This window comes from Schizosaccharomyces pombe, assembly GCF_000002945.2.
Source record: "Schizosaccharomyces pombe strain 972h- genome assembly, chromosome: II".
Classification (NCBI taxonomy): domain Eukaryota; kingdom Fungi; phylum Ascomycota; class Schizosaccharomycetes; order Schizosaccharomycetales; family Schizosaccharomycetaceae; genus Schizosaccharomyces; species Schizosaccharomyces pombe.
This window is the reverse complement of record NC_003423.3, coordinates 1,477,881-1,489,798: the sequence shown is the minus strand read 5'-3', so window position 1 is coordinate 1,489,798 and position 11,918 is coordinate 1,477,881. Positions and strand designations below refer to the sequence as shown.

At 37.5% G+C, this 11,918-nt stretch overlaps 3 protein-coding genes and 6 long non-coding RNA genes across 9 annotated transcripts; 2 read left to right on the top strand and 7 right to left on the bottom strand.

Moving 5' to 3' along the window:
- The first annotated feature begins 108 nt into the window (after positions 1-108).
- On the top strand, positions 109-1,763 carry his3 (bifunctional histidinol-phosphate aminotransferase/imidazole acetol phosphate transaminase His3). The gene is made up of 4 exons (NM_001021516.3): positions 109-202; positions 258-269; positions 455-1,066; positions 1,126-1,763. The coding sequence occupies exons 1-4, from the start codon at positions 135-137 to the stop codon at positions 1,586-1,588; spliced, it is 1,155 nt and encodes a 384-aa protein (NP_595622.1). The 5' UTR covers positions 109-134; the 3' UTR covers positions 1,589-1,763.
- Positions 264-3,667, bottom strand: alg2 (mannosyltransferase complex subunit Alg2). The gene is made up of 4 exons (NM_001021515.3): positions 3,563-3,667; positions 3,399-3,515; positions 2,874-3,327; positions 264-2,725 (listed from the first exon to the last, which is right to left on the bottom strand). Exons 1-4 carry the CDS (start codon positions 3,645-3,647, stop codon positions 1,861-1,863), a joined length of 1,521 nt encoding a protein of 506 aa, NP_595621.3. The 5' UTR covers positions 3,648-3,667; the 3' UTR covers positions 264-1,860.
- Positions 3,668-3,698: 31 nt separating this feature from the next.
- On the top strand, positions 3,699-11,792 carry mok12 (spore wall alpha-1,3-glucan synthase Mok12). Its single transcript, NM_001021514.3, has one exon. The coding sequence runs from the start codon at positions 4,637-4,639 to the stop codon at positions 11,693-11,695; it is 7,059 nt and encodes a 2,352-aa protein (NP_595619.1). The 5' UTR covers positions 3,699-4,636; the 3' UTR covers positions 11,696-11,792.
- On the bottom strand, positions 3,930-5,965 carry SPOM_SPNCRNA.5208. The gene has a single exon (NR_194564.1). It is a non-coding gene; the product is annotated as a non-coding RNA (long non-coding RNA).
- Positions 6,086-6,405, bottom strand: SPOM_SPNCRNA.5207. Its single transcript, NR_194563.1, has one exon. It is a non-coding gene; the product is annotated as a non-coding RNA (long non-coding RNA).
- SPOM_SPNCRNA.5206 lies at positions 6,614-7,364 on the bottom strand. The gene has a single exon (NR_194562.1). It is a non-coding gene; the product is annotated as a non-coding RNA (long non-coding RNA).
- On the bottom strand, positions 7,465-8,299 carry SPOM_SPNCRNA.5205. The gene has a single exon (NR_194561.1). It is a non-coding gene; the product is annotated as a non-coding RNA (long non-coding RNA).
- SPOM_SPNCRNA.5204 lies at positions 8,643-8,914 on the bottom strand. Its single transcript, NR_194560.1, has one exon. It is a non-coding gene; the product is annotated as a non-coding RNA (long non-coding RNA).
- On the bottom strand, positions 10,315-11,582 carry SPOM_SPNCRNA.5203. The gene has a single exon (NR_194559.1). It is a non-coding gene; the product is annotated as a non-coding RNA (long non-coding RNA).
- Positions 11,793-11,918: the final 126 nt, after the last annotated feature.

Here is an 11,918-nt window from a genome sequence, read left to right as displayed (position 1 = left end):
TTGTAATGAATTAAAGACTCACATTGCTACACACTATATATTTATAGATATCACCTGCATCTTAGGTTAATTATTAATTAATCTCATCGATCGCTTTCTTCTTACTTTAACAAAAACACATCGAAAGAGATACGATGTTTGATTTGAATACTTGTCTTCGTAAAAATATCTTAGAACTTCAGCCTTATCGCTGTGCGAGAGAGTATGTAATAACTTGATAAACTAGAAAGCGTGATATATATTAACATAGAATATAGTGACTTCTCTGAGTATGTTTTATCTTTATATTTGGGTAATAATTGATATGAGGGCTACTTCTAGAAAGATATTTTATTAGCTGCTTGGAAAGCAATGAAGTACTCCCTGTTTACTGTTGTTGTTGGAGCTGGCGATTTCAGGCCTTTGTTGTTTTTTACCCTTTTCTCGCCTATATATTTTTTGCTAATCTTAATAGAGGTGTCCTTCTTGATGCCAATGAATGTGCTTATGGTTCGGTTATTTCCGTGGACGGTGTGGAATTCAATCGTTATCCGGATCCTAGACAGATCGAAGTAAAGCAAAGATTATGTGATTTGAGAAACAAAGAGCTTTCCATTACCAAGCCACTAACACCAGATAACATTTGCATGGGTGTTGGCAGCGATGAAATTATTGACTCCTTAATTCGCATTTCTTGTATTCCTGGAAAAGATAAGATTTTGATGTGTCCACCTTCGTACGGAATGTATACGGTCTCTGCAAAAATCAACGATGTTGAGGTTGTTAAGGTTCTCCTTGAACCAGATTTCAATTTGAACGTCGATGCTATTTGCGAAACACTTTCTAAAGATAGTGCCATCAAAGTCTTTTTTGCTTGTTCCCCTGGTAATCCAACAGCTAAGGCTCTTAAACTCGAGGATATTAAGAAGATTTTGGAGCACCCTACATGGAATGGAATCGTTGTCGTCGATGAGGCCTATATTGATTTCTCTGCTCCCGATATGTCTGCCTTAACTCTTGTCAATGAATATCCAAACCTTGCTGTTTGCCAAACCCTTTCGAAATCTTTCGGTCTAGCAGGAATTCGGTAAGTTAATCTAAGCTTTTAAGCATTAATATTATTTCTTTACTAACTATGATGTTTAGTATCGGATTTTGTTTGACAAGTAAACCTATTGCTACCATTATGAACTCATTAAAGGCTCCTTATAACATTAGCGAACCCACCTCTCGTTTAGCTTTGGATGCTTTATCCCCTCAGTCGATTGATAAAATGCATACATATAGAGATGCTATTATACAGCAAAGAGTTCGTCTTTGCAAAGAGCTTACTACCATTAAAGGAATGGGCAAGATTATAGGTGGTTATGATGCAAATTTTATCCTCATTCAGGTTTTAGATAGACCAGAAGGAGGTAAGCCTAGTAACGATGCCGCAAAATATCTTTATTTACAAATGGCCACGATGCACAAAGTCGTTGTTAGATTTAGAGGTACAGAGCCTCTTTGCGAAGGAGCATTGCGTATCACTGTTGGCACAGAAGAAGAGAATACGATATTACTAAAAACTATTAAACTTGTATTGCAGGAATACTATACAAAAAAATGAGGTTTCCTTTTCTGGCCTATTAGAACGTTTCAATTAGACAAATTATAACTCTTTCCTTTCCCCTTCCGGACTCGTCACATTTCTTTTCTGATGTACCCAATATATTTTGTGTTCGCTAATTGCGCTTGCATTCCTTCTTTCTTTATTAAAATACGTTTTCTTCCTTTTTGGTGTGTTTCCGTATAGTTCGATAAGCAATGAAAAGATGTTATTTTTAATTTTGTAAAGGAGTTACGCTAATTTAAAGGATTATAACCCGTGTAATAAAAGAATTAAAGATTCGTTAGCTTTGCATAGACAGTGAAAGTTAGAAATGACACTGAAACTATACAAGTTCCTAGCATAAATCCGAGTTTTACGCTTGAATACGTTTGAGCGAAATACAATTTGATTATGGCGAAGGGAACAGTTGCAGCGATAATGCATGTCCCCCAAAATAGCATAAATAGAACAAAGACAGCCAACAGTCCATTCACGCGTCTCATTAATCTTTTTTCGGGCGTGATTGATCGTATTCCAGACATTATTTCCGATTCGAATTTTCGAGCCATTGCATCTGTAGAAAATTCATTCTTCACCCATTCACTCCCTGCTTCACCCATGGCAGCAGTATCATATGTAGTACTAGTAGTCGCTTCATATATAACATTTCCCCAAATTTTCGCGTCTCTAGGACGAAGCCAACCATTCTTTCCATCTATAACCGTTTCCAAGGGCCCACCATTCGTTTGGGCTAATACTGGAACTTTACGAAGCATGGCTTCCAAAGGGACAATACCAAAATGTTCATTTTCAGGAGTGTAGAGCAATATTCTAGAAGAAGAAATTAAAGCATCCCGAACCTTTGAAGGAACTGATAATAAAAACAATACATTGGTAGAAGGAGCAACAGTTATGTTATCCCAATTATCTTTTACAGTCGTATAAGAAAGATCCTTTTGTTCACAAAATTCCTGCAATTCTTTTAAATATCGACGATTTTCTGAAACACGAATATCGTAGCCACCGGCTACTAAAAGCAAGTATTCAGGAAATCGGTTAGCAGAAAGATCGCGCAATGCACTAAAAGCATCGATTGCAAGTCGAATATCCTTCTTCCTTTCAAATCGGTTGACGGAAATTAAAAGCTTTCGTTGACTATAACGTAAATACCTTATAATCAAATGGAAAGGAAACGTAGAAAGGGAAATCATTTCATGACAATCGATTTCCGTTTCTTTCTATTCCATAGATATAAGATATTTCCAAAGTTAGTAAAAATTCAAAGCACTAAAGGAAGACATACAGAATTTTTTCAGGGAGTTGAAACTCCAAAGGCTTGCTAGCTGCCTCTATATCAACGCAAGGATGAACGATTCGAAGGGGCTTACGAATTTTTGGAAATGCTTTTTTGAAGACGGAAGCTGTAAACTTGCTATTAACAACAATTCGATCTGCAAGTCGAACAGACTCTGCTTCAACCGTATCAAAAGGAATACGATACAACTTTTTAAGGATTCCACCGCGTTTAGCAAGATATTTGTCAGGAAAATGACAATAAAAAAGGATCATCTGGCTAGCCAAAAGAAGAAATGGAACACATGTTGAAAGCTGATCTACAATAATAGCGTCAAAGTGCATGTAATTCGTCAGAAGGATCATCGTCAAGTAGACTTGTCTGAGAGAGCTGCAGAAAATGCTGAGCCTGCCAAATATAGAAGAAGGAAGCCAATCACCATATACCTTTACCTTTATAGTACCTATTATTTCATAAAGTTAGATATATATAAATGCCATCATCAATCCTCAACTAGCAATTCCAGGCACCTACCATCGCGTATTTCTTCGAAACAATGTTTTTTATCACAATGAGACGTAAATACTACAACTTCTTTCCCTAGTGATTGTAATCCAACAGCAGCGTCTACAACAAGCCTCTCAGCACCACCTAAAGTAATTAGTTACGGCCGTCTTCAAAAAGCGGCATAATCTCACCAATTCCTAAATCCGGATGGATGAAAGCAATTTTAATTGGAGTCTTTTTAGTAGAACTACGATGCACCGAATTTTCTTGTGACATTTTTATGTTGTGGTGGTTTCAAACTTCATCGGTAGTGACGACGCTGCACTTGTTAATTACTGAAACCACCAAATTTCCGAGCTTACGAGAATATTTGTTATTGTTCTACATACACTTTTTTGTAATCATTTACTAGGAAGTATTAATTTAATCGAGAAATGTAAAAAATTTATCATGAACATTTACATCCGTAGAGGCATAGTGAAAGTACTAGGAATATATGAACTTCGAATCAAACGGAATTGACATCCTTTTACATGTTTAAGTTCAAAGAATATTTTATTTGGAAAAGCGAAGTTTTTTGATGGACGATATCTTTAGCAAAAAGACGTGTCCTTTTATGTTACTGAAATTGAATCTTCTGATTCTAATTTAGCAACTTAATCATTCAATTACTATATATGCTTATGTTTTGAAATACATTTCAAGCTAATTAACTGACCAGAACTGGTGGTGAATCTCTAGACTATGACAATGGTACTTAATTTTCGAATTGCTAGGAAGTGATTAGGCAGAAAGCTTTTAGCGATGGTTACACAATCAACGAAAGCAAATGTTGTCAGGTTTGCTCTGTCCCGTGTATCACATGTAACGAATCCATTTAAGTGGTTTTTACATATGGGTTGTTGAAGATGCGTCTATGATGATGGGGCCTTGAAGTAATTGTGATCCATATGAAAAGAAGGTTACATTTCACAAATCTTTCATCAAAATATCATCAATTGTCTGCCATTGATTGATAACACCTGACATCAATGTTCAGTCATAATGGTTACGATGTTCATAGCAGTCTCAGCAGGTAGACAAGGTCATCTTATTTTTTTCGTTAGTTTTCAACCTATTCAAAATCACTTAAATTCTGCTCGAGATTTGGAAGTTAGGTGAAGGTGTTTCATCACTCAAATTCCATTTACTTTCTTTTCTAGTTCAATTTTTGTCCTTCTTTTAGGTTAAAATAAAGGTGTTGTTACTATCTTTTTGTATCAAAGATGCTCTTCTTTAGCATACCTACAATTTTGTTAATATTTTTCCTATTTATCCAAATTATAACAGCAGCCTTCCTTACTGATGAAAATGAACCTTGGAATCTAAATCGTAATTGGACAGCTCAAAAAATTTTGGATTATAGTGCCGAATGGAATTCTCATGAGTATTTTCCTTCTCCATCTAACTGGAGAGCGCTACCTTTTTACACCATTATCCTGGATAAATGGACCAACGGAGTTCCCGAAAATGATGTTGCTGAAGATACTGTCTTTGAATCTGACCCTTATGAAGTTACATTTCGGGCAGGTGGTGATATTGTTGGACTTGTAACTCCAAGGTCCCTAGATTATCTTGAAAGCATGGGCATTAAAGCTGTTTATATAGCTGGTACACCGTTCCAGAACTTGCCTTGGTACCCAGATGGCTACTCTCCCCTTGATTTTACTTTGCTCGACAAGCATACTGGAACTCTCAATCAATGGCATGAAGCAATAATGAAATTGCATGAGAGAGGGTTTTATGTAGTAGTTGATTTTACTATATCTACTCTTTCTGAGCTTAGCTATTTCGTGAATTCTTCAATGTCGTTCGCGAATACTTCTGCTCCTTTTAGCACCAAAGGATATAAAATGAAGTATAAGCACCCAGAATATCATTACACAGATTTTCAATTGTCTAACGGGTCTTCGTATTCTTGTAATGCCCCTACCTTTTGGGATGTTACGGGTCTTCCAATCAATAATACCGAAGACCTTAATTCGATTTCTGAAGTTATGTGTCTAAGTGGTGATTTCGACCACTATGGAGATGTCGAAGCTTTTGGTAATCATCCTCCTTGGTGGCGCCAACTGTCAAATTTTGCTTCAGTGCAAGATAGATTGAGAGATTGGGACCCAATTGTTGCTAAAAAGCTTAAACATTTAGGATGTTTAGCTGTAAAAATGCTCGATATTGATGGAATCCGTGTTGATAAGGCCACTCAAATTACAGCTGATTTCCTTGGAGATTGGAGCGCTTATATTCGCCAATGTGCTCGTGAAATAGGAAAAGAGAATTTTTTTATTCCCGGTGAAGTTACTAGTGGCGCTGATTTTGGCTCAATATATGTCGGGCGTGGTCGTCAAGCAGATCAGCGCCCCAATAACCGAGAAATAGCTTTGCAGACTGGTTATAATGAATCAAAATACTTCTTAAGGAAAGAATCCGATTCAGCTCTTGACTCCGTTTCATTTCACTACTCAGTATATCGTACTCTAACATTACTGCTTGGTCTGCAGGGAGAACTATTTGCTGCATTCGATCTTAATCGTCATGACTTTGCTGCCATGTGGAACCAAATGCTGATTCAAGATGATATGATAAACGCTAATACCAAAAAATTTGATCCTAGACATCTTTATGGTTTGACAAATCAAGATATTTTCCGTTGGCCCTCCATTAAAGATGGAAGATTCAAACAGCTTTTGGGGCTTTTTGTAGTACACCTACTTATGCCCGGTATTCCTCTAATTTATTATGGGGAAGAGCAAAATCTCAAATTACTTGATAACCAAGCAGCAAATTATATATTCGGTCGCCAGCCTATTACTTCTTCGATTGGATGGCAAAAGCATGGCTGTTATCAAATTGGCACTACTCAGTATACTGACTTAGACTTTGGACCTGCAAGTGAGGCATGTAGGGACGATTGGAACAGTTTGGACCATCTTGATCCCACTTCTCCTACTAAGCATTATATTGCCAGAATGAACGAGATTCGCTCTTATTTCCCTCAAGTTAGAGACGGATGGGACTTGAAATTGATAGGTAAATGGACGCATGAAGGTACTTTCCCTGGTAATGAATTATATGGTGAATCAAATCCAACAACTTGGGGGTTATGGTCAATGATAAGAGGACCTCTTGCACCATATCAAAAATTTTCTGATCAAAATGATTACATTTGGCTTATTTTCACAAATGAGAATACTACCAAGACATACGACATGGATTGTATGAGACAAGTTGATAACAAATTTCCTCCGTATCCGGCGCTTTTAGGCCCTTATTCTTCTGGATCTACAGTAAAGAATCTTCTTTACCCTTACGAGGAAATCGACCTTAGTACCTCAACTATTGATTCTCCAGATATTGGAAATATCGGATGCATCCCTCACTTAACTATTGACGCATACGGATCTAAAATATTTGTTAAAAAAGAGGACTGGATTAGACCTTCTTTATATTTGACCAAATTCTTACCGGGCCATGATTCTCGTATATACTCAGCAACTGAAGTTACATCTTTCAAAATTAGTCTTGGTTTTTCAGAAGAAGTCGATTGTAAAGATCTATTTAAACGTATCGGCTTTAATTCGCGTACATTAAATAGTTCATTTGCTCCAAAAATTCTAGAAGATAGCATTTCTTGCGGATATTTGGATCAACCTGCACCTCAAGAATACACGAATGCTCCAGTTACAAAGTGGTTTTTCAATGCTACTCTTGATTCCGTCCCGAACGGGATGCACGAGTTACTTTTAAATGAAGTTAAAAGTACATCCAATCAAACAATGCAATCAAAAATTGCTAGACTCATATTTCGAGTAGGAAATGAGGAAAATCCTTTGGTCTATCCAAATAATGCTACCTTCAGCCCTTCTCTTCTTTATAAAGCTAGTAACGGAGACTTATACGTAAATCACACTGGTGCTGGCGCTGATAAGTATCGGTTCTCATTGAACTATGGTGGAACGTACTCAAAATGGAAAACTGTATCAACTCCCTCCGAGAAGCTGCGAAAACCGACCTGGAACGGCACTAATTTGCAAAAATGGGATGGGGACCATCTTATAGTTCAATACTGGTCTAGTATCGCTCTTTCTACTGCTCACGTTCAGCATGGTGATACGTTAAATTATTCTCGTCAATTTCCTAATCTTTTCGTTCAAGGTGCGTTTAACAGATTTGGCTACGATGGTTCAATGCCAAGTAAGATGTCATATAATTTAGAGAATCGGACTTGGAGTTATGATTTAATTTCAACTTGGCCTGCTGAACTTGTTCTAAACGTTTGGGGCATGAATCCAGACAATAATGCCGATCAAGGATGGGTTTACGGTGATTTAGATAATGATACTATAATTGATAGAGTTCCCCCAGGAAGTAGTCGTATATCTAATTTTATTCGTTTCCTTGATCCGCCCCCGAAACCATACCTTTCTTATAAAATGTATCTGAACGATTTTACGAGGCAGTTACATTATATTCCAAAGGGTTCTTGGACAGTTCAAATCGTTGCCATTGTTCTACTGATTCTTCTTCCACCCCTATTTGGTATTTTTTCGGTAGCTTTGTACAGCGGCGCATTTTCCAGAGTTACCATTTTTAACGGCTCCCATAATAGGGGCATAAAAGTTGCGAAACAAAAGATCAAGAGCATAATGTCTCGGATATTTCCATTTAGTGTTCATTTACCTCTCGACAATAGTTCAGAATTGCTCAAACAGCTTCCAGAGTCTGAAAAACGATTAAATGTTCTTGTAGCCACCTTAGAATATGATGTACCCGATCTGGGCATTCGAGTTAAAATAGGCGGTTTGGGAGTAATGGCACAACTAATGGGACAGCACATGGAGTTTCAAGATATGGTATGGGTCGTTCCAATAATAAGTGGTGTCGAATATCCATTCGATAAACTTTGTACAGAACCCAAGATTGCTGTTAAAATTGGTGATGATGAATTTGTTGTTAACTGCTATTCATATAAATCGGGAAATATAACATACGTCTTTCTGCAATCAGAAGTTTTTTACAAGCAGTCTAGTAAAGAACCATATCCATTAAAAATGGATGACTTGGCTTCGGCAATTTTTTATTCTGTTTGGAACCAATGCATTGCTGAAGTTTGGAAAAGGTTTCCGTTAGATATATATCATGTGAATGATTATCATGGAGCACTTGCTCCTCTCTATTTATTACCAGAAGTTATACCTGTAGCTGTGTCTTTACACAATGCCGAGTTCCAAGGATTATGGCCTCTCCGTACGTCGGCTGAGCTTGAATGTGTTTGCTCAATTTTTAACATTGAAAAGGACATTTGTACCAAGTATGTACAATTTGGACATGTTTTTAATTTGTTGCATTCTATTATCTCTTATGTTCGGAAACATCAAGGAGGGTACGGCGTTGTAGCGGTCTCAGATAAATACAGTAAACAAACTCTGTCAAGGTATCCTATTTTTTGGAGTCTCGTTCATATTAGTGGATTGCCAAATCCTGACCCCAGTGATCTTAAATTGCTTAATCATCTTACAGATGATCCCGTTGATGTTGACTTTGTTTTGGAAGCGAAAAGAAAATTGCTTAAAAAACAGACACAAGAATGGGCGAATTTGGATGTTGATCCTTCAGCACAATTACTAGTATTTGTTGGTAGGTGGTCACATCAAAAAGGCATAGATTTGATTGCTGATCTTGCTCCTAAACTTTTGACGGAACACAATGTGCAGTTGATTACGATTGGTCCTGTGATTGATTTGCATGGCCAATTCGCAGCAGAAAAACTTGAGCAAATAGCCAAACGTTTTCCGACTCGAGTTCTATGCAAGCCAGTATTTACGGCGGTTCCTCCTTTTCTGTTCGCTGGAACTGATTTTGCATTAATTCCTTCTAGAGATGAGCCATTTGGTTTGGTTGCTGTCGAGTTTGGAAGAAAGGGTGTTCTGTGCATTGGTTCAAGAACAGGAGGGCTTGGTCATATGCCTGGTTGGTGGTTTCAAATGGCATCACCTAACACAGGGCATTTGCTTACTCAATTCGAAAATGCAATAACGAAAGCTCTCCACAGCAACGGTGAGCTGAGGGCTCGACTTCGAGTTGAAGCTTTACGCCAACGATTTCCTGTTTGCATTTGGAAACAGAAATCGGAAAATTTGTTGAAATCGTGTATATATGTGCATGAAATGGAAACACTCAAGCATGCCAGCCCAACCTTTAAAGCGTATCAATTCGTTGTACGCATCTGTCATTACTTAACTTCTAAGGTTAAATCAATAAATAAGGATCAAGTTTTTAATGCTTTCTCACCCGATGTTTCAGAACGCCCTCCATTATTTGAAGTAGCCTCTTGTTCAAATGAAACTGACTCTGTGGAGAAGCTAACACCTGAGTTATCCGTTTCGCCAGAGTCGGATATGCATTTTAAAGATGGGAATTCAAGTAAATTAGAAATTGTTGAAAGCAAGGAAATTTACGCGTCTGACAGTGATATAAGTAATAGTACATCCGAGGATATCAATAAAGATGAATGTGTCTCTAAAGACATAGAAGTCGATAATTTTGCACTCAACTTGCAGTCTCAGTCTTACGAAGGAGATTCTAATGATTTCGGAATTCGCGAGGTTCCACTCTCTGATGCAAACCAATCGTCACAAGCCGATTCAACTTCAATCGATAGATATGGACCCTATAGCTCACAAAAAGTTAACTTTTCTAAATATAAAGATTTTGTTGAATCGCGACCTACATTTTTTCAAAGTTCTGTTACATTCACGGATGCTGATGGTTCTACAAGGAAAACTTTCTCAAAGAGGCTTGAAAATTTGACTACGTCTAACACCCTTAAATCTTTATCAGTTGACCATTTTATTCGTAAGCATGAGAGAAAGTACTTCAATGGACTAAGGAAGCAAGAAATTGATGTGAAATTAAAGTCTCGCTCAGATAAAGAAAAGAGTTGCACAGTCTCGGAGTCTTACAAGCAAATTGATTGTGATACATATGAAGCTACTCGGTTACAAAAATTACTTCTTCACAGTATTGGTGGATGGCCTCTATATACGATTGTATTGGCAATTGGGCAAATTCTTGGAGCATCTTCTTATCAATTAACTTTACTTTCTGGAGAATCTGCGCAATCTACAGTGTCCATGTACATTCTGCTCTCTATTTTCTCATTCTTCTCTCTGTTTTGGTGGTTCTTATCCCGAGTGGTTCAAGCGAGATACATTTTATCTCTCCCTTTCTTCTTTTTTGGCATATCTTTCATTTTAGTTGCGATCACTCACTTTTTCCAGAAAACTACTGCTTGTTCGGTAATTCAACACATAGCGGCTTACGTTTATGCCATTTCAAGTTCTACTGGATCGCTGTATTTTGCATGGAATTTTGGTGCCGAAGGAGGTATCGCAACTCATCATTGGATTTTGAGGGCCTGTCTTGTACATGGGATTCAACAGATTTGGTCTGCAATCCTCTGGTCATGGGGAGATCTATTATCGAAGAAAGATTTGACTCAAAATGTGGGGCCTGGCATTTTTGCAGGGGGACTTATCGCCTCTTTCATTTGCTTCGGGCTTTCCTACGTAACATTCGCAGGTTTACCTGCTTTTTATCGCCAAGCTCCTTCTATCATTCCAGCGTTTTATCGTTCATTAGGAAAACGAAATATTGTAATTTGGTTTTTTATCTCTCAAATTTTAATCAATTACTGGCTTGCTGTCCCTTATGGCCAGGCTTGGAGGTTTTTCTGGAATACTAGCAACACTCCTTTGTGGAGCATAATCATTCTTTTACTCATTTTCTTCATCGTGGTTTGGGCCGTTCTCTTATCAGTTATAAAGATTTTGTCTCTTAATAACGTTTGGTTTCCAGTGATATTTGGATTGGGCCTCATTTGTCCACGCTGGTGCTTAGAGTTTTGGTCATCCTCGGGTCTCGGAATTAATTTACCATGGGCTGGTAAGGCTTCTGCCTTGCTGACGAAGTCAGTATGGCTTTTGCTAGCTCTATGGGACGGGATACAGGGAGTCGGTGTCGGTGTAATGTTACTGCAAACCCTGGCGAGAGATCATGTTGCTTTCACGTTGATGCTAGCGCAAGTTATAAGTTGTATTACAATTATGATCGCAAAACCTTCTCTGCCTGTAAGTGATCGAGTATTCCCAAATCTTGGTGCATGGAATCCTAGCGAAGGACCGGGACCTTGTGCATCACCTTGCTTTTATATTGCACTAATATGTCAATTTGTAGCTGTTGGAGGATTGCTCTATCACTATCGTAAAAGTCAGCTTGCTCTTTAGTGTTTGATCTACGATAATGAGACGGTGTTTGGGTTGTTTTTACTGAATTTTTCTTTTATTTTATGACATCTTAATTTTTATGTTAATGATTATTCTTATACTTTTATCTATCTTTGATTAAAACTAATATTCATTCTTTTGATCACTAATTATTTTTATAGTATACGATTCAACCCAACTATAATACATTGTATCAAGAGAAATTTTTAATTAGATGTAATTT